The sequence below is a fragment of the Rhipicephalus sanguineus genome, chromosome 6, assembly GCF_013339695.2.
Source record: "Rhipicephalus sanguineus isolate Rsan-2018 chromosome 6, BIME_Rsan_1.4, whole genome shotgun sequence".
Classification (NCBI taxonomy): Eukaryota; Metazoa; Arthropoda; class Arachnida; order Ixodida; family Ixodidae; genus Rhipicephalus; species Rhipicephalus sanguineus.
The window spans coordinates 88,663,235-88,685,878 of NC_051181.1; the positions used below are offsets into that span (position 1 = coordinate 88,663,235).

At 43.3% G+C, this 22,644-nt stretch overlaps 1 protein-coding gene across 1 annotated transcript; it reads left to right on the forward strand.

Moving 5' to 3' along the window:
* The first annotated feature begins 1,729 nt into the window (after positions 1–1,729).
* Positions 1,730–17,443, forward strand: LOC119397411 (uncharacterized). The gene is made up of 3 exons (XM_037664838.2): positions 1,730–1,835; positions 8,989–9,100; positions 17,274–17,443. The coding sequence occupies exons 1-3, from the start codon at positions 1,730–1,732 to the stop codon at positions 17,377–17,379; spliced, it is 324 nt and encodes a 107-aa protein (XP_037520766.1). The 3' UTR covers positions 17,380–17,443.
* Positions 17,444–22,644: the final 5,201 nt, after the last annotated feature.

A 22,644-nucleotide genomic window follows, 5' to 3' on the forward strand; every position in this document is an offset into this window, starting at 1 on the left:
GCGTGCCAGTTGGTTCCCACTTGTACGAATGTGAAACTGCGTGTAATGAACGAGGATATGCGGAAGGAACCAATAACCGTAATGATCTCCTATGTGTATGTGCACATGAATTCGGGACGATGTTGTCAAGTTGCTAGATTCTGGCTTGAAAACTGTGGCGTGGTAACTCTGCAGTCTGTGGCTGTGGGTGTCATGTTCCTACCTATCATATATTCTCGTTTTCCGCCGCCGTTTTAACCTTACTCAGTCTCTCGAATGACACACAAGGTGTCTGTCATCGTACATAAAGGTGCGTGATTGCAAATATATTCGTCTTTTCTATTAGAGTGACGTAAATGAGTGCCGAATTCCAAGTAGTAGCTGCGCTATCATTTGCAGATGTCTCTTACCTATCCTTTTCTTTTTAGGGGCGAAGCTCCTTAAGGCGGCACCCGTTCATCCCTCGTAGTTGTCGTAGTCGTAGTACGTAACCAGTCGTATCGCTAGTGCCAGATCTTGACCTCCAAGGTGGTGCCGGTGGGAGATTTTTCCTGTGCGTTGTTGAACAATAAAAAATTCACAGCGTGCGCGTTAACTAAAAGCCGAATTCTTCTGTCTCTCATTCCCCATTAGCAGCCATTGGCATGTTCCAGTAGGAAACGTTAGTAGAAGCGTAAGTGCTAGCTACAAGCCGACTTCTTCTGTCTCTCATTCCCATTAGCAGCCATTGTTTACCTCCAAGGTAGTGCCTGGTGAGATTTCTCCTGTGCGCGATTAAACAATAAAAATTTTGTTCAAAACGCCGTTGATTGATGAAATAAACCAACGAAAGACGCGAGATGTTTCTAAAGCAAAACGAAAAGACGCCAGCTGCTTAACGAAAGACGCCAGACGTTTTCTAAAGCAATGGTTTTCTAAACAATGAAAATTCACAGCGTACCTGTAAAATTAAAGTGAGCTGCAAATAGTCATAACTCATCGAACCTTTAGTATAAACGCGCCCGATCTCACGTCGGTGATGATGTACTGGGCAGAATTCACGGAAGATTCACGGTTTACCGATGAACCTCCGCAGCTTCGCCCACTCATCATCATTCACTCCGTGGATGTGCTGTGATTTTTTTAGTATCGTATCCATCTCAACGATGAATTGTCTGCATTCCATACCGCCCAGGGTTGGTGAAAAGATGAAAATTATTTTAAGGCTGAGATTTCAATTTGCCTTACAAAAAGTAGCGTGCTTTGACACACATTCCCTGGCGGTAACTGGAGAGCCTTTCATTGATTGCTGCTGTCTTTCGGCACTTCTTTATGGCTTTTCAAGGTGTAAATCTTCGGACTTCCATTTGTGGTGTCGAAACTTTTTCACTTTTAACTGATCCGCACTTTCAATACTGAAGAAAATTTTGAAGTGAAAATTGAATCTCTAAGAGCGAAGCCACCTGTGGACGTCTCTTGGCTTCTGAGAATGCACCTGAAGGCGTAGAAAAAAAATACTGCGTAAAACGCGACAGTTTATAAATTACAGTTGTTTGTCGTGACTGAATGCCTATGCCGACCTGCGTAAATTAAATGCGTTTAAGCAGCCGCCTTTCTAAGGCCGTGATGAAGAACCAGTTCGCGGAAGTGGCGCGTACTATGTTTCCTATGTTTTCAAAATCATTCGCGAATAAAACGCAGGTACGCTCGTTTCGTTTGCTCCGATTAAAGCAGAGAAGGCAGAGGCGAACCAGTCCACACACCAGCGAATATGTCTCTCCTACACAAGTGCCTGCTGGTGACGCTTTCTGTTCTTTGCGCGGGATGTGGCATATGCAACGGCTACATGGAGCGGGCACCCACAGAAATCAAGAACGGTATGTCTCCGCGTTATTTTGACTTGGGCTACAGCATTGTAAGAAACCCCAGAAAGTTACCGCGAGAGGCTAAGGTATCATGCGCATTGAAAACGGCACCACGATGCCCTATCCCACTGACCACGACCCGCTCTATCATGAGGCCGTCTTGAATAGAAAAACAACAAAGAAAGCAAAGAAAGCAAAAATTGTGGTTGTTGCGTATTCATGCAGATAATAAAAGTGGATTTATGTAATAGGCATTTTTGTTGTTTCGTTGATACTGTCGATAGTTCGACATTTGGTTTATTGAGACATTTTTTCGGGTCCCGTGAAATGTAAACTAATGGGCTTTTTTTGTACATATGCTAATTTTCAGGCTGTTAACAGGTTATGTAGGAAAGCTCTGCCGAACCTTTGCATTGATTTTGCTCACGACCAGTAGTGGTTATTACTATTACAGGCAATACGATAGAAGATGCAGTATCTTAAGTTAAAACAGCCATAAATATGAAAAGTACACGTGGCTCCAAGTCCCCTTCAGGAGGTCCAAATCCATGATTACACCATTTCCCGTGCTCTTTTTTATTTCAGCAAGCAAATATCATTGGGCCAGTGCGTGAAACATAGCTTATTATTCGAATTAACGCATGTAATACACAAGCGTTCATCATGTCGGTTTCAATCGCGTAAGTTTTCATTTGCTCAATTTGTGTAATCGCTAAACATTTTGGTGCATCATTGCTGCCTAGACTAACAAGCGCAACAGAGAAAAACGGTTACCGCACGATTTGGCTGTGATGGAGATGCGTCACTTTATAAGAAAGTTGTGATTTCGGAGTAGGTAACCCTGTTCTAGAATCTCACCTCGTTCGAGCCAATTCCATGCAATGTCTCGTTTGCTCTGATGTTATGTTGCTGGATACAAGCATGGCTTCACTTCACTGTCGCAGCGGAGGAGAAATATATTGTCATTCTCTAAACTTCCGGATTCCTCAGAATAGCGGCAGTCATAATGGTATCGCTTGGGTCTTTCGCTATTTCTGTCAACAAGTGATGTTGCAGTGCGCAAGTGGCACGCGACTATGAACCTACACCAGCCTATGCGAGTGACGTAAGCAATAACATAAAATAAGCTTTCCGCCAGCTTTTTCTTGTAAAAAAAAATCGAAACAACATCTTTGACTACGACAGCTGTAAATAAGTGATTTTCAGACCTAACCTACGAACATGTTTTGTATTTCAGGTCATTGCACATTCCAGGGAAGAACTATTCGAGTGGACCATTCCGTAAGCCTTCGTGATCCGTGTGAAGAATGGACATGTGATGGTGCATCTAAATCTGTGGTTATTGCGGGGTGAGTAATAAAAGATCAGCCTCGTCACTATTGCAATTATCATCTCTAGCAGCAGCTGCTACCTTTCACATGACCCATAGAGTTGGGGGACACGTGGCAAAATTTTTTAATTTGTTTCCACCAGCTCGGTTACTACTGTGTTCGTAAAAGCCTTCCTCTTGTCGAATTAGATGTTTAGTTATTTTTCACGCTCAACGCCCTTCTACCTTCTACAGCACAACTTCGGTTGCTCTGGTAGAATTACTTTAATAAATACTGATAAATACTATTGATAAAAAAATGTCATTACTAATAGAAAATATATCGCAGAAACTTACGAATGCCAATTGCTCTAGTAAACGCAAATGAACTAACGGCGACTCGACACCTTTCCGTCAGCGTTTAAAGGCGCGCCAAGCACCTGTGCGCGCTGACTTGCGCAAAAGAAATTCTCGAAGAACCTGTGAGCGCTGCGGCAAATGCGAGAAGCACCGGAACGCGTACGCTTGCACGAGCTAAATTCTTAAAGGCGTTTTGTTGCGCCTTTCGAACTTCACGCTTTGGTGTAAAAAATGTTAAAAGTGCAAATCATGCGGTTCGAACATTTTGAATATTAAATGCGAAGCCTTTCTTAGCGAACCAAAGGCACTTTGGGCGTTTCTATCTATCTATCTATCTATCTATCTATCTATCTATCTATCTATCTATCTATCTATCTATCTATCTATCTATCTATCTATCTATCTATCTATCTATCTATCTATCTATCTATCTATCTATCTATCTATCTATCTATCTATCTATCTATCTATCTATCTATCTATCTATCTATCTATCTATCTATCTATCTATCTATCTACGTCTGGCTGCTCTCGTGATCGCCTCCTTAACTTGGTGTAGACCAAAACTGGCATGGGCGGATCAGAGGATTTGACGAATATAACTGTCTGGTCGTCATATATACAGCGTGCAAATCCTGTCGCGTACGTCGTCGATCCCTTTTCTCCAGATATGTGGGGCACATACCCGAATACCATGGGCCGCGGATATGCGCCACAGGTGATTTACAGTTTATAGCTACCTAGAAACGGCGAGAACAGGCATTCGTAATTCAAATACGAGAGCGTTAAAAAGACTGCCATTGGCAGCGTTGACCCCACGAATGCTAAAAATTAAAAAAGAACAGGATCCCAGTACGAAACGAATCCAATAATTCTGCGTGGTAAACATGCATTCAACCACAGAGCCACGCCAGGTCTTGAAAAGGCTTTGGAAAAACACCATATGCAGGCGTGATGTCAGTGCAACGTCAACTGCGGTTGCAGGGCTCGCTATCTAATTTTATAACAAGGCAATAAACGTTACATATGAACTCCTATGATACATGTGTCATGTCGGATTACCGTCAATTGTGGCTCCAGTGTTGGCTCCGCTTTTAGAGCAGCGCAATAAAAATTACATTTTATTCCTATGATTCAGCAAGCTATATTAAGGCGCTGCTCGACGTCGGAGGAATACGCTAACGAAAGTTATGCATGATATTCACATCAACGCACCGTAAAGTGCAATTTGTTTCGATAACACTGACGTCTGTGCTCTCACGCGAGTGTTCACGTTACGTAAAACCATCACTTACCCTTTAAACGCCAGTGTAGTAGCCGTGCCTGGAAAGCCCACGATTTGCATACAAAAACACTTCAATACACCTCGTAACGCTTGTCTCAAAGTAAAAAAAAAATGCAGCATGAACAGCTCCTCGCTGACTGCTTCGCATGAAACCGATTCCCACAAGGCGTGGGATCTGGCAATTTTTTTTTCCTTATGTTTTTCCATTGTACGTGTTAGACTGGCTGTCACTCGCATGCGCGTATGTGGCGTCCATCGCGTGCGCGTGAGCGTATCATTTCATTTTGAATTCATTTTGAATTGAATTTTATTGCATATGTTTGCCAAAAGATACATGAATCAATAAATATATTTCATTTTATTTTATTTTACTTGTTTCAACATATTGCATGTCAGGCGAAGATACGCCTGAAGGCAGGGTAGACATCCTGGCGATGGCCCTACCCCCCACGCACTGTTCGGCAATCGCGTGACCATTCAATGAGAAATTACGGAATCGAAAGCAGACGTTTTGCTCGTAGAAACCTTGGTGTAGTACAGATTGCGTCGATTTATAAAACACAAACACAAATTTAACCAAACGTTTTTTTCAAACATTATAAACTACATGGTGTTTGAAGTATTGCTTATACTATGCAGGTATGCAGGATAACGAATATGATTTAACAATATATTTAGAAAGGAGATATTGGCTAGGTATTAGGTTATTTAGCGTTTAGTTCTGTGTATGTTTCTACAGACTGAACTTCAATCTAGCTGTGTATTAGACAACATTACTCGCGATGTGTGCGAAAATGTGGAATGAACGTTCTGCATTTCGCCGTGTATATATGTAACTAGCTTGATGTTATATAACTCAACAACTATTAGTGGGGTTTGTGATGAGTATGGGTGATGTCACCGGTCATAATTACGAAATGGCGCCCCAAAGTACGACAGAATCGCGGAGGAACACACGAAACACAAGCGCCGAGCTCTCAACTGAACTTTTATTCACATGTGAAGAACATAAATATATACCCACACGTGGGTACACACAGATAACAATAAAAAAACCCTCTACCCGTTCAAGTACAATATTTCTTTGTGCTGCACAGAGATAGATGGGAAGCCGATGCCGGACTATTTTTGGTTTTGTATAAGCCAAGCCTCGTTTACCTCTCTAGTATGCGGTGTACGATAGTGTTTGCCACATTGCAGTGTGGGCAGATGTTGCCGTATAATGTCGGTTTCATCTGGTAGAGTATAGAATTCCATGATGAACGTATTGCTTTGAAGTCGCCTGTAGTGGCTGCCTTCGTCTCTTGTAAATTTGAAATGTGGGGGAGGATATAATCTGAGTTGCAGCACTGCGTGGTAGCTAGTATAAGGGTATTGGTGCTAAAGAATTTTATTGCAGACTAATTGGTGTATCGTGAATGTAAGCGCTGTAGAGCAATCTAGGCGACTGAAGAAAGACGCGTAATGAAGGAAGATCGCCGACTTCACTACAGGTCACATCTGGGTACATGTATACATATGACCTCTTTTCTGTTCTGTACTGTTTTAACATGACTATTTTAGAGAGATTGATGTATATAGCACCTTGCCTACTCAATTTATCTATGTTCTGCAGAAAACAAAAAAAGAAAGGTTACACTTACATGTAACCGGAATATATATTCAGGTGTAAGTCAGCGCTGGTGCTTTCGTTAGGTTCTTCGTAACATCGCGTGCGCTTTGCTTTTTTTATAGATGCTCCCCACAGGCAGTAGGACGAGGTTGCAAGCTGGTGGAAGGAGAAGGAGAGTATCCGAATTGTTGCCCTCAGATGATGTGCTACTGAAGATAGAACAACGACGCTTCTGGATATAGTTTCCGGCTTCGTAATTCGACTCATATCTGCACCGTAACGAAGCTACCTGGTATAATGTGAAGTTCGGAAGGCTGAATAAATTTATCGAAAAAAGAAGCAACGCGAAGAATCATTTGAATTATCACTTACCGGAGCATGTCCAAGATGCATGAATGAGTTTGGAGGATAATGGAAATATCAAATTTATGATCAGCACTCCGCTGTACCGCACGTGTCAAGTGATAAGTTGACTTCAGCGAAAGGTAAAAACTTGATGACGGGGTTACTTGCACGCTGAAATTCGAACCTCTGGACATATAAGCAAAGAAAAAAGAGAAAAAGTAAGAACAGGACAAGTTAGTATGGGAAGACGATTAAGAGTGCTGAAATGCAATGCCCTGAACGACTGGGCTACATATAAACAAGGCGCTCCCTACAGGGCATTGCCTCCCTATATAAGCAGGTCTTCCAGACACTTCTCTTTAGGCTTCAGAATATTGGTTTGTATCGGACTGCCGTGAAAAGGCTTCGACGACCTTAAGCATACAGAAGGTGTTCGACACTCTGGCTAGTTTCTCGAAACTGGAAGTCTGTTCTGGAGGATGACGCAGTAGGGCTTCGGCTACATTATGGTGTAAGCCTTAGACGTCTCATTAGTAGAAAAATCCTGCGTCCGGCATTGGTGACGAATGGCGGCGTGAACACGAACGGTACCATTGATCCCGGGAGGTTAAATATCTATATAATCATGCCAAATGACTAGCAGTACAAATTAATGTTAATTCAAACGGAAACGCGTAGATTAATTGAAGCAACGAGCGCTAAAATAAATTATGGGATATAACATATATATGAAATTGAATCCAGTGAATAAAGAATGAACAACGAGAGAGAGAGATAAAGCAAGAAGAGTAAATGCAGTCAAATTAACCAGGTAAGCGTCCGGTTCGTTACCCTGCACTAGAGGCAAGGGAATCAAGTGATTTATGTGTGAATCGAGTAAACATAAAAAGAGTCAAGTTGCTTCAGTGTGAATGTGTACATTGATGTGAATTGATGTACATTAACGTGCATGGAGAGAGCATCAACAGTACAAAGTGTAAATCAAGAAGGAATCAAGTGCTGATTTTTATCAAACTAAAAAAGTCAGCGGTCTAACAGCATCAAATTGGTCTTTAGTTTTTATTTCCTGTTATCGTGCTCGGGGCACTGGAGGAGGAGGCCTTTTGCGACATCATCATCGTGAGTACAAAAACATTGCGGCAGCAGAACATTGCGTGATTAGTCAGCCGTACATCATGCATGCATCTCGCATGCAAATTCGTGCGTGGGCAATATTATGAGATGCCTGTTGCAATAAATCTCGACTTCTTTATCTGCAAAGACAAAATTGGATGATCCGCTTGGGATTGTTTATGCTGTCGCAGCTCCGTCACGCGATACGGTTTCCCGCTAATGCAAGTGACGAAATATTAGCGCAAAGAAAAATAAATACTTGGGTCGCGGGAACTTAATCTTTAGCGGATAGCGTGACTTTTTTCTACTTCAGATAAGGAATGTGCCAAGTAGTTTATGAGGAAATATTCTCGCCCAGCGGCTTGCTGTTCTCGTATTTCCAGATTGCAACGCACGAGTTCTTGGTAAACGATACCGAACGCGGACGCTACGAGAAACGGGAACCGTGATTATCGCTGCACGCTTTTCCTAAATAAAAAAAAAGAACTGGTTCTCTTCTTTCGCGAGAAGAAAAAGTAGAGCGCATCAGTCTAACCGACACACTTTGCATGCTATAGCCTGTCAAGATGAACCGTTATGTTGGATTTCTCGTTATTATTGCTGTCCTGAGCATCACACTCTGGCATATTAACGAAGCGACAAGCGGAGAAGCCTTTGTAGACGTGGTCGATGGTAAGTTTTGTCATTCTTAGCATGTCAAAATTTTGCGGCTTCTCAAAAAAAAAAAAAAACAGAATCTGTGAATTCACAGATACAACGATTTTTTCGAGAATCTCTACGCCATTACATAGAAGTTAGCAATAACAAATACTAAAAGACGTGCACTGCTGGAAGCACACTGCTTTCGCATTGCGTTAGCTTCATGTTATTTAATTTTTGCCTTAAACACTTCATCAGGTGTATTGAATGACATAGGCTTTGACATGCTCTTGGTAGCCTGCAAGTTAGTCACTCTTTTTCGTTCAATATACACGTAACTGTTTTATGGCAGATGCAATTTAGTTAGCCAAATATTCGGGCCCGTAATATTTTGTTTCTGTAAAGCTAATGACACCTCGTAAATAATTTTTGAAATTTCCTATACTTCATTAGTTACAAAATTGTAATGCTGCTTCTCTCATCTGTACGTTCTGCATTTCAGGCAAATGCGTCTATCACAACAGGACCCTCGGGCACCACGAAAGTATTCAGTTTGAAAATCCTTGCCAAGCTTGGTTCTGCAATGCCGAGACACATAAAGTGTATATCGGAGGGTGAGTGGTCTCGCTCTTGCCAGCAAAATGCATTTCATTTGTCGCTCACTCAACTAAAGTGTCCAAGGACCAAAACTATGTCACGAGGCGACAACGCCAGCAAGAAAACTTGCACATTGATTGCAAAAAGTCGACAATGATATGGAATGATATACACGTAACTCAGGGCTCGGTTGGAAGCTCATTGGCTTTAGTTTGTAAACTGAAGCAAGTGTCATGCAGCCGGCTTCGCTTATGATGTGTCTTCATAAGGATTGGCTGAAGGTATCTCGTATGAATAATTGTGGGGTAAGGCGTCCCCGTCGCAGCTCCAGAGTATCTCGATGAATTGAATAACTTTCTTTGCGCCCATGCAAACGGGAACACCAGACGTATTCTTAGCGGAGACTTCGATCTACCACATATTAAAGGGGATGCTTTTTTGTCTGGCCAGGTCGAGATTGATATTATTATGTCTGGCCAGGTCGAGATGATATTATTATTACTTCGGAAATTATGTTCGCTCATAACTTGATAGAAAGAGTGAATGAATATACTTGAATATACTAGGATATTATCTTCGTATCGGTCAGTGTTGAACCTGGTGTTCTGTTTAAAAAAAAATGCAGTTATGAGTTATGTGTTGAGGGGGGCGTTTCTGATCACAGATTAGTCTTTGTTGATGTTACATTGAGTGTTTCACGAGCTAAAACTCTACATGTAAAGGATTACGCGAACGCAGATAACACTTCCATCCTTGACTGGTTAGGATATTCATTTATTCAAATTTAGCACACATGCGAGCAGGAAACAGTTGAAGAATTGCGGCAGCGCTTCAAGGTTATCATTAAACATTGCATCGACAAGTTCTTTCGTAGTAGAGCGAAGCTTAAAAAGAGCAACCTGTGGATAACGCGAGACACTGCTCATAAGATTCGAAAGCTAAAAAGACTGCGTAGAAGATGAAACCAGGACTAAGAGGAACTAGCACGTGTGTGAAGGGAACCGAAGAAAAACCTGATGGAAACTAAGTGCGTTTTTTTCAGTCACAAGTTGAGTAGTTTTATTAAGCATTCGCCTAGCATGATTTGGGTTTATATGTGTGATATGCACGATAAAATTGAGGAGCTGAAATGTGGACATGAAGTTCTGGTGCAGAATCTTGATATTGCAGACAGTCTTAATAGTTTTTCAGTTAGTTTTTACATGACGCAGATGCGACACTGCAGACGAGGGTGCAATGTGTTACTTGTCTGAACCGATGGGAGTTATTACTAACAGGCGAGAGGTATCATTAAAAACATATTGTCTCTTGATTCTAAGAAAGCACGCGGACCTGATGATATACCCACCCCTTTCTTGCAGCGTTATGCGAAGTGGATGTCCTACTACTTGGAAATTATTTTTGAAAACTCCCTTTGTACTTGTTCAGTGCCATGTGATGACGCACAGCTGTAGTTATCTCTGTGTTTAATAATGGTGATCGGTTGTCCGCTAATAATTACCGTCCGGTTTCACTTCCGTCAATTTGTTGCAAAATACTTGAAGATGTCAAGCATATCGTCACGTTTCTGGCAAATGAAAACTAGTTTACTCCTTATCAGTCAACTACATCACAGCTTGTTGGAACGATACATTTTTGCGACAGCATTTGATATGTGAGAACAAATTCATGTCATCTGCATAAATTTCGCTAAGGCCTTTGATTAAGTACCCCACGATAGATTGCTGAATAAGCTTCGCTGTGCTGGACTCAGTCAGCTTGTGCTTAGTTAATGACCATTTTTAATGAAAGGAAGCAATTCGTGAAAATTGAAGACACTGTGTCCAGTTCGCTGGAAGTGTTTTCTGGAGCACCGCAGGCGTCTGTTCTTAGGCCCATGTTATTTTTTATGTATTTCAGCGATAGCGCAGCTCAACAAAACTTCCTTCAGAGCGCAAGCTGTTCGCTGATGAATGTTCAAATTATGCACGAGTGACTAGTAGGAATGACCAGTTGAACATTGTCCGATGCCTGCAGGAATTACACTTGTGGTGTCAGGCTTCGGGTATCGAAACCAATTATTCCAAATCAACCGTTGCCCACATTTCTAGAAAAAAAGCGATAATTCCATTCGAATATTAAATCGGGAATCATACCTTATTCAGAGTGGATGCATTTATGTACCGAGGCTTCACAATTACGCATAAACTAAAGTGGCATACACATATCGATAATGTGTGCTCTACGGCATCACAGAAGCTATACATAATAAGAAAAAAAGACCTACTGGGCGCAAGTACGGACGTATAACTTCTTGCTTTTAAAACCTTCACATGACGGATACCTGAATATGCCCGCATTGTATGGGATCCTTTCCAGAAAGTATTGGTCAATGAACCGTAAAGAGTACAACGGCTTGCGACTCGTTTTATATATCCAAAATATGCGAAGAATGACTCAGTCACAGAAATGTTACAATTCTTTGATCTGGAGACACTGTAAAAACGCAGACTTAAAAGTATATTAAAGTTCTTTGTCAATTGAAGGCGATCTTAGAAAAGGAAGCGGCAGAGCTGGTGGCGTTGCCATCCTCTTTTCTCTCTTTTTCACACTCACTTCCTTTTCCCACCCCTGCTACACCACACTATACAAGAGAGCTCCACTAACGTGAAATCTGGGGAGGTGCGAAGCACCGGTGTTTCACGTAGGGACACGTCAATAGCAATGAGAGGAAAGCGTCCTCTTATTGCTACAGGCAGCGTCGCTGGCAGCCTCCAGCGCCCATCGCAGACAGCGTTCATCGCAGAAACAGAGCTTTTCGTGAGTCAACGCGCCGTCATGTTTGCCACTAGGAGAAGCGCACGTGGCGTTGTCTCTCGCGTGTGAGCGCGCGTTCTCGCTCGCTTTTCCTGAGCGAACGCACCGTCTTATTTGCCACTTGCTTTACCGTGCCGGGCTACGACGACAGGAAACGCCGACAGCCGGAGCGCATAAGGTGTTTCACACCTAAAGTTAACAGAAACGACTACTTACAACCACCTGGGAAACGAAGGGAGAGGGCAAATCATAGAAGAGTGCTGCAGTTTTACACTGAGCGAACGAAGATGTAGCGACATTCCTTCTTCCCTGAGATGATTGAGGCATCGAATGGGTTACCGAGTGATGTAATAAATAGAAATGATATTAATAAATTCATGCACTTGCTTGATGTACATATATGTGATTTACCGTAACGATTATTCCGAACGTTACCTATTGATATAGGAAGGCAAATGTGCCTAGTCATTCGGTTGTAAGATAGCTTTTACATATTGTATAAATATGTCTCAATTATTTTTGTAAATTCTATATTTATGAGCTTGCTTAAGTGATGCTGAGTGTCGTACCTCCCTGTAATGACCCTCTAGAGAGGGTCAACAGTACCTCTAAATCCATAACGAAAAACAAATTCCTGCCCGCCTCACGAATAGCAAGTGCAGTGTGGAGTTCATTGAAGAAGAAAGATCCATGAACCTAATTTAAGAATGCTGTTATGTAATCAGCCGCTAAAGTGGTGAAATTGTTGGCATGAACAAAGACGCTTAATATTCAGGCTACCTAACGTGAGGCGCCCTTATAAATTACTAGAATTTGCTGAGCAACAGTTTTCTGTCTCCGTGTCTTTGATCAGCGGTTACAGTGTTGAATACAAGAACGGCGGCTTTCTGATGTAAGAATATTCACCAAGATCGATTATTTTCCTTGCTTGACAGGCAAGCCATAACGATCATCTTTATAGCGTTACTGATGAGTCGCTTCAGCGGCACTATAAGCCTTATCGCTCATTCTCTACGCAGGATAACGCGAAAGGAGGAGATTTTAGGGAAAAAAATTCGGCAGATCCCACGTACTGTGGGAATCGATGTTATGCGAAGCATGGGCGGGAAAGTGGCTGTGGCTTGATTTTTGCATTGAGCGCAAAACTGCAAACGATATACGCACATATATGTTGAAGAGTCGCACATATGTTGTAAAACCAGTTGTTTAGAGTTGCGCAACGATGCGAACTGCAACATGGGTGTTAACACCAGACGCGGTAAGCTGATGTGTAGTGCACAGGACTTGCTATCGAATCCGTTCGTGATCGCGGCTACGAGGGCTCCAAGTGTAGTGTAGTGCAAGGTATAGTACAGTTGGTGGAAATCGTGGATGCCTCTCACCAAGAAAGGATCTATTATGCCTCCTGTCCTGGACCTGTCAACGAGGTCTTGTGATGCCTTGTTCACATCCAAGCTCTCTTTTATGCAGTGTAAGAAGCAGTCGTTGTTCACGTTTGATAAATCAATGTTGAAATCACTGGTAATGAGGAGGGGCATGGTCCCCTCGGCAGAGTTATTGTAGGAAGCATTGACCCCACTTTTTGAGTTTTCTGTCTTCAGCTGTGTCACTTTTTTGCGTCTGCCGTGGTGGTGTAGCGGTTACGGTGCTAGGTGCTCGAAGGTCGTGGGTTCCAGCCCGGCTGCGGCAGTTTTATTTCGATGGAGGCTAAATGATAAAGGCCCGTATACTGTGCGATGTCAGTACACGTTAAAGAACACTGGTGAAAACTGGCAAACACTGCCTAAAGAACGCTGGAACAATGGTGAGAATTCCCGGAACCCTCCACTACGGCGTCTCTCATAATGATACCGTGGTTTTGGGATGTAAAAGCCGAACAATTCTTATTACTCTCACTTTCCTCGCGTGTCAATGTGTATGTTCGCGTTTACTGTGCTGAATGAGACTCTACCACTTGTGGCACATACCCGCATAACGTGAACTCTGGTATGCGGGTATGTGCCACACGTGGCTGAGAGAAAGGGCTTCCTGACGTACGCGACAGGTATTTTGCGTTATTCATGTCATCACCAGTGAATCGTGTTCGTCATACACTCTTCCTATGCTATGCGAATTTTGGTATACACTGCAAACGGGTTTTAGCCTTTTAGGGAGTTTCGGGCTCAACGCATAACGTGCATCCAAAAGGTACTACGCAAAACCCCCTTCAAAAGGAGGTTTTATTTACATACTTTGTTAAGGGAGTGATTAGATGGAACTAATGAGGAAAATTTGTGTTTTTATTGAACTCACCTTGAGAGCTTGAACGGAGCGCATTGGAAGTTTTTCCGGTTCTTTTGAGAGCTTTTGAAGCCTCCTTCTGGAGGTAAAGTTGGTGTCTTTATGTAACCCATTTTTGGGGCTTGAACAGAGCGCATTGAGAGTTTTTCTGCTTCTTTTGAGAGTTGTTAAAGCCTCCTTTTATACGAGGCCCTAGAGCGGTCGCGAAATGAAAAAAGAAAAACAGTATATTTTATGCACTATATTACGTTTACCGGCCAATTTCCACTACTATTCATCGTTAGGGCATAATAGAAAATGTAAATCAAAGTATTTATGCATGACCATGACATTTGCATACAAGTACGCACAACACAGGAATCGAACTCGCGACCACACGCACTGAAAGCAAACACTATAACCATTACTCCACAACGCACCACTTTCTTGCCTTGCTATTTTCGTGGGTTTATATATGTACCAATGCGTGTACAAAGCGGCTGGTAACCCGTCGGCACAACTTCGAACTTCTGTTCTTGTACCATCGGTGTGTGTTCGCTGTTGCGTAAGGTCAATACATAATTTGTGGGGCGTCATGCAGGCCGAGCCGACGTAAACACCCTCGGCTCCGAATTCTCCGGTTCACCATGTCGTGCCGCTAGAAAATTTATAAACGGGCGCCCTCTTTAGTGCTTCTCCATATAGCGTAAATGCTTCGCTCGCGCTAAATTCATGAATACCAGCGTGACAAAGGTATCTTCAGATGAGCGAGCGTATGTACATTCCATGAGCGTATGCTGAGGAGAAAGTTTCGTTATTTCTGCAGCCGCGAACTGCGCGCGTCCAGATGCGGCAGCGTGTTCTGAGCGGTTCCAAGACCGCCTGCGTTCTCATATGGAAGTTACAGACGCAGATGCCCGACTTACAAGAACATTGTAACGCGCCTACATTAAGTGCATTTAATGCACGCGTACTGCCGCGAGCTGCACGCAGGGGCAGCAGCGCGCTCTGAGCAGCTGAACGAAAATCTGTTTCCACAATTAGCGCTTTTTCGCAATGCGGCATACAGTGGTTCTCTATCACTCATATTCAGTATTTAGTTGCTTTCATACTCGAAGACTACCTACTGTCTTACTCATTAATTTTTTTGTTAAGCATCACGCCTCCACGTTAAAGCGAATACCCGACGCTTGCCCCAAGGTCAAGCACAACCTCCCCAGATTTACCAGTGACAGGTCCCCTGCAAAATAAAAAAGATAATGTGCTTGCACTTCTCTCTTTTAAACGCTCATGTGTACTTCGCCCTCCTCTAGCACAGATGATGTAGTACGAATTAAGAAATACGCATTACCGCCTTCCTCAATGAAACAGAGGTTATTCAGAAAATGGTGGTTATTTTGAATTACTAGTATGGTATTTTCACAGCAGCAGACAGGTTGGCCTGTTCGGAATTATGAAGTTCACACTCATAACACAGAAACGTGAGGACTGTAGCAAATATGAAAAAAAAACTGGAAAAACTCTATCATATGTGTACTCCTTCGACCACCTGCTCATTATGTTAAACTTTATTTATACAACAGGCACTTTCAGTTATGCTACTTTGGATGAAAGATCACCCATCTACGTTAGAACATTGATATCTGCCTAACATTCCGTTGTCTATCTGTCCTCTACAATGTGTCATAATGCATGCATCATCCGATCAACTCGTTTAGTAATAAAGCACAAGCAGTTATATTGAGCAGACAGTGTTTCAGCAATTTCTTTTGCATGCACAAGTTCATTTCTTTCATTTCTATGCACGACAAGTAGTCATACTTCAATTGATACAAGAACCAGTGGTTGCAATATTTTATTGGAATCAAAACAGTAGCAGTTTCATGTCAATGTAAGGATATGTATATTTCTGTCGTGGCACACACAACCTACTCCCAATACTGAACACTCACTTGAGTGGCATATCTCCATCCAAATGACTAACGCCAAAGATCATGATTCAACCCTTGCCGTAGCTGAAGTAGTTACGATACCTTTGGATACAGCCGATTCTAAATCCGGCGCAATGATAGCATTAACAAGCACTTAACACTGGTACTCGATATGCACTCAGTCAAAGCATCGTCATTTGAGCAGAGAAACGCCAAGATGTGCGCTCCGCAGAAATAGAATAACCTACGTGTGTGTTCCTGGGTGTACCATACATCGCTTCAGCAACGCGAAAAGAAGACAAGCTTCAGCAATGAGCGTGGGAAGGCGTTCCGTGCATGTCTCTCGTAGCATCAAAAGCTGAAACTACCGAAGCGCTCCCTGTCGGCAGTCCTACGATGCAGTACTTCATTCACCGATCCCAGACGGCGACACGCCCCCTCCACGCCAACCAACATCGGTGTGAAAGGGATCTGTGGGATATATAACGCGCGTTTGTTAAGCCCCGTGCATGAGCGTCGGTAGCGCTGTGATCAGGGCGCCTGGCTCCTACCATCGCAGACCGAGAGATTGTGAGTTCGACTGCCCGGTCATCGAAATCAACAAAAAATTTTATTCTGGTTCTTGTTTGTCATTTATTCGTGCGCATTTTATCGGTGTCATATCCGTGACGCTGTCAGTGAGGTCCGGGCATGAAGCAGCTTCGTGGTGATCGTTTTAGAGTCCTAGGATACGTTATAAGGTGAAGTTACAACCATATTTCAGCATGATTTTTTGTGTAGTAACGTTTAGGTTTGAGGATGCAAACGAGGTTGCACATCAACGTACGCCTAAAATTACGGAATGTTATGTTATTCTGGGACTCCGATGCGTGCAAGCGGAACGAAAGTTTCTTGCGTTCCGCAATTAAAAACCTTCGGAAATATGTAACATGTCGGGCACATATAGATGATAAATGACTCATTGCAAGAGTTGGCACGCTGAAAAAGGCATGCTTTTATGCGCACGAACGAACACACATACAAAGAGGTACAGACATACATGATCACAGTCACGCTCAAATGCATAGGCACGAAACACATACGGATGAACTCATTAAAAGGCTTTTACTTTGCATAGTATCCATTTTGAAAATAACATATCAACTTTTTTGCAGTTTGCGCAGCCGCCTATGTATAACACAGCCATGTTTCTATTCCGTTGCAGGTGTACCCCCAATCCTCCGATTGAGGAATGCGTAGAAGTCCAAGGCAACGGAACTTACCCGGACTGCTGCCCTCGTCTAGTTTGCGAAGGCCAAAGAGCACGATGAATTTTCTGTAAGCATTCCGTACTTCGCAGCAACCAAAAGCAATAAAAATATTCCATATGTGCACAGAGCTTGCATTTAACATTTTAGAGCCACAATGTTTGTGGTATAGTCTCACTGTTGAACACGCAATTCAAATAACAGAACTAGCGCAGTACTAAACCGAGAATATATATATGTCTATTACAGTGGGCGCTTTGCACAATTTGCCGGCACAAACGTGGTATCATCTCAGGAATACTGCCCTTTTCTCAAAGTCGTTTTTAAAGCAGTTCCAGTTACGCGTACTAAGCAACAAAAAGTATTTTCTGTCTTGTGACCACTTAAATTGCATTGCGTGTTTTTATCATAAAAAAATTTGCTTTTAAATATTAAGCTCGGCTGAATGCGTGAGTTGCTGGGGAATCCATCAAAATGGAGACTTTCATCACCTATAGGATAATTCCGATTTCTATGTGAGTAAAATTTCTGTGTTCTTCCAAATTGGTTATTCTTTAACCTGCTTAGAGGGGAATATTGAGCCGTATACAAAATACTTTTGCGTTTAAAATTATAAAATACTTTTGCGAGAAAGCGCAAAATTGAAGGGTCAGTTTTTTAGTGCCCAGGCACTGAGATTGTGCGTTTAGAGAATAACTGTGGGGGCGGTAAAAAAAAAAAGAATTGCCACTGTCCTAACATACCAGCAATAGTAGGTTTGAAAACCGGTTATGCCTCCAACTACGTTTAGTTTTTTTAGGATTCCATACGCGTAGTAAAAGAAATCGATAAACATTGCCCGAGAATACAGTTCCCCGTGCCTGAGGACAGAACGCCCGGCAGCAAGTATGTGTTCAACGTTAGTATAATCACGGCTAGATAGAAAGAAAGTCTGAAGGCGTGGTTTGGTCAGTGTTGACGAGCAAAGCTTAGCTCGCAAAGGGAACGATGCAGGACGCAAACTGGCTGTCAAGAACTGCGGGAAGCTTAACGATTTTCTAAGGAAACATCGGGCGTCCCGGCGGCGTCACGTCGTCACGGGCTGCTTTAATACCACTACAACAGCCAACGAGCACAGGGGAACAACTAAAATTTCTTGGCATGGCACAACATGGCGCGTAGAAGGAAAATTTTGTGGCGTATAGGATTGCGAACTAGGCCACTAAGCAATAAGGAAACGAGACGACACGGATTAGGAGACACAAATACAAAGCCGACAAGTAAAAGGGAAGGCGCAGATGTCTGCCGGATTCGTGTCTGTGCAGTGCGCCTGAAGGACCAAAGTCCCGGCCCCACAGGCTAGAATGAAATTGCGAAAGTTTAGCATAAGACAAGCAGGCGCGTGGCAATAACGTTTTGCCAACATCAGGTGCTGCAAGGCGTGAGTAGCTGTCGCAGGCCGATAGAGAAAAATATGCCTCTTGAAAGCATGGGCAGGCGTCCTCGACAGGACGTGAAAAAAAAAAGACGAAAAGAGAACTTCATAACACATGTTTATCATCTATTTCATAAAACTAGGAACACAAAAATAGTTTTGGTTTCGTTCATGCATTGTATTGTCAAGAAGGCTTCGTTGGAGTGTGTTTGCGTATGGTAAGTTTTGTATTGTGTAATAGCGTTATAGTGCTAGGTGTGTATCAGCGTCACGTTCAGATGAGGTAAATTATTAGTGCCTGTTAATCAAAACGGAAGTTGAGCGAGCTGGTAACTAAACATACTTTTTGCGACATGGTCAGCGGGACCAGGACGGAGGGCTAAAGAAAGACACAGACGAGCGTTCGTCTGTGTCCGTTCCTTTAGTCCTCCGTCCGGGTCGCGCTGCCCATATCGAAAAAATGTGCCTGTTAAGTTCCTGGTATCGTAAGATGTGAAAACGTTTCGTAAAAGTTCTGCCCGCAAAAAAACGAGAAACAATATTTGATTTTATACATAATTCATAGAGCAAAAGACGCAAAAAGAAGCACACGAGAGCAACACGGACAAGCGCGGACACGAACACCGGCTCTCGTCTCGCCTCTCGGACCGCCTCTCGTCCTGTGTTGATCTCCATTTCTGTCTCGTTTGCTTTTTCGCTGTGTGTAATATGTAACCGCACCAACTTTCCCAGTTTCCACCCTGCTGAAATTTGTTCTTTCCCTGAAAACAGGACGAAATTTTGGTTGTTTTTTTTTGCTCCTCAGACATGCATTGTAGATATGGAGTGAGGGCAGAGCCGGAGGGAAAACGAAGGTTGGGAAAAGAATTGCAAAACATTCCATGGTCACAGTACGATATCTTCGTTTTATAGCTACGTTTCCACTGCAGTTACATATATCAATTTCGGTGGTTTATCGATAAGTATTTCTTACATGACTCCCCTCTGTTCCCTATAATTGCATGTGGAACTGTAGTATGAATGTTCTCTCCGTGGAGTGTAGATACAGTACTGCTATGCGAACACTCAAGTTTGGCTAAAAATGTATTACGCATAGTCCATAATCTACCACAATTAATTTTGCTCCTCGTCCTCTTCTTCGCTTTGATATTTCGTAGTATAGCTAATAGCGATTTTCTACAACACCGTCGTCTTGTGCGTTACATTTATATTTTATTGTTTCTTCATCTTCAAGTATCAGGTGTCGAAGATTGTGGTACTGCCGCCTTCCGCGAGTTTGCTCATGTCTCGCAATCGCCAATGATGCCTTGCTTGTTTCATTACCTGTTCCACGTGCACTCGAGGCAAAGTTTCTCCAACACCACTTGTTTTATGTGCACCTTTCCTGAAAGGTGGGCTTGGCGACCTAGTCATAGGTTAAAATTAGTTCCTGACGCTGCATAAATGTCATCGTGGAATTGTAGTATCTGTAAATAAATGAACGAAATGAAACAACAAAGAGATAAGTTTCCCACACTAAGAAAAGAAAGAATCAAAAGAGGGTCACAGGCACGGTGACTCTTTTCGGGTATCCATTTGATCCCTTTTGGAAGGCAGAAGCAGAAAGGAAATATATCCAGACAAGAACGGACAAACACAGGAAACGGTGAAGGTGACAGGAAAGCGCCTAGACTACGAACTTTTCCTGTCTCCTTCACCGTTTCCTGTGTTCGTCCGTTTTGGGCTGTATATATTACCTTGATGCAATGCACCAACTAGCCCAACAACGAGTTCTACTAGAAGCAGAAAAAGAGTATTAGCATTTCTGCAGGAGTCACTGGACTCTCCAGACTTGGCTTCCGTGATGATGGCGCCGCCGTATACGTCGTACATATCGCGCGTTTGATGTTCGCCGCCATTGTGGCGCTATGGCTCGCCGATGGAGCTGTGGTGGCGTGGCGCCTCCGTCTCCACTTTCATGTTGAATTCCAGTGGCAGAGTCGGAGCAGCCGATGGACTCTGCGAGTGAGCACTCGACTCTGGCGTAGAGCAACGCCTCCATATACGCGGCTGGAAAACAATCCGCGCCGCCGGAGCAAGCATGGGAGCAAGAAGGAAGCGCAAGTGCTTGAGTTGCCCAAAATATATTGCGTGTAGTTATTCCATTCTGCTAATTCCGCTGTCGAATTCCCGCTCGTACGCAGCAGTTTCAGCGTCGCTGTCACTATCCGATGAATCGTTCGGACAGAAACTCGAGTTTCCTGACTCGGAGCTGTCGCCATCGATCAGCGGAAGCAATGGCGCACGATTTGCCCAGACGCCCACGTCATCCGCCATTACTGTCAAAACACGCGACAGCGGCAGCGCCCCCAAACAGGCAAAGGTGTTAAGGGAAGTACGTCACCCCGAGTTCCGGTCAACTCCGCCAATTTTGGTGGCCCAACTTTTCCTGCTCCACGGAGTGAGTTCCGCTCTGAATCCACTCCAAATATCCCATTGGAACGCTTGACTGGCGCCCTCACTCTGCCATTGAAACACACGTACTTTAAAAGGAGCAGAAAAGCTTACTCCGACTCCGCCATTGGAATTCAACATGTCTCCTCGGTCTTTTGGAATACTTTGCGTTGGTTGCGCGGGTTGCGTCAGTTGCATGTCTTGTAATTTTGTGTTCGAGCAAACAGGCACATTTTCGGTGGCGGTGACGCCAGGCTCCGTGCTCGAAGTGACGCTTGGAGGGCGGAATATCGAAGTGACGCTTGGAGGGCTGCTGCGTATGCCCAACTAAAATGGCCAGTTAACGAGTTGACACCGTTATGCGCGTTGCTTTACAAGCTCCACAAAATGAGCGACGGAAACAACTAAAACGGGTCATTATTTGCTAATCGCACATTGCGTCTGCACTGCTGAAGGTGGAAGATGTCGTTTTGAGATGTGCTTTAGTCTACTAAGCGGAACGCCTAAGCGGAACGCCTTCCTATATTGCATTGGCCTTAAGTTGAATTCATAGTAATCATAATCAGAGGCGTTGAAAGCTAGAATAGCTGGCCCATTGCAAACATGTTTGTGTGTATGGTTCAAAAAGCAAGCTGGGCAGTTGTTTGCTTACTGTTCTTACATCAAATAGGTCTCCCGAGGGGTGCGCGCACGCGTTTGTGTGCATGTGTGTGTGTGTGCGCGCGCGTGCGTGTGTGTGTGTACATGCGTATGTGCGTGTGTGCGTGTCTGTGGCATTATGACACGTCTCATGGATTGTATCGGAAGGGACTATAATAATAACTCTTGAAAGCCTTATATTGTTATGCACCGTTGTTACAGTCATGAAACTCCTTTTCCAATAAACTTAAGATTGAATGAACCATTTCGGAATAGTTGTTGTGGTCTGCTCTTTCCAAATTCTTCTACGCTTTTAACGTTTCGCATGAAATCTACACAGTTGATCGTATAAGCGTCAACCTCAAAACAAGCTCTTATCGCAGAGTGCGCCAGATATTTATATAGTCGTTCAGCCGATCACTCTATCTGTACTGGTTACATTTTACTGTTTATGTGCTGTGGCATCTACACCTGTGGGCGTTCGTACGCCCCGCTGGAATCCGTTTCTTATAAGTGGCTGCATTAACCAGAACCTAACCTTCTTTATATACCGGTCTAGGCCTCCGTGTACTTCTACGGGTCTTTTCGTATTCCGTATAGATAGGCTTCTATTTAACATTGTAAGTGCTTTACAGAATGGACCAACACACATGCGCCTTTTGTACGGCAACCTACGAAAGTGAACCCTTTCTTTTTATCGCCATGTCATACCTTTGTTTTTCATTTTTTGAGAAAGTGCACATCGCCTGTGCTTTTGTCCAGGATGATGATTAGCGTTGAGTTTACTTCGGCAAAACGTTGGCGGCAAACGCCATGCCGCGCACAAGACGCGCGAAGAAGCG

Bases quoted from the DNA above. Each gene is read 5' to 3' on its own strand.
- LOC119397411 (XM_037664838.2), top strand. From the start codon at position 1,730: ATGTCTCTCCTACACAAGTGCCTGCTGGTGACGCTTTCTGTTCTTTGC. The intron at 1,836-8,988 runs GTATGTCTCCGC...TCTGCATTTCAG, and splicing joins ACCCACAGAAATCAAGAACG to GCAAATGCGTCTATCACAAC. The intron at 9,101-17,273 runs GTGAGTGGTCTC...ATTCCGTTGCAG, and splicing joins CATAAAGTGTATATCGGAGG to GTGTACCCCCAATCCTCCGA.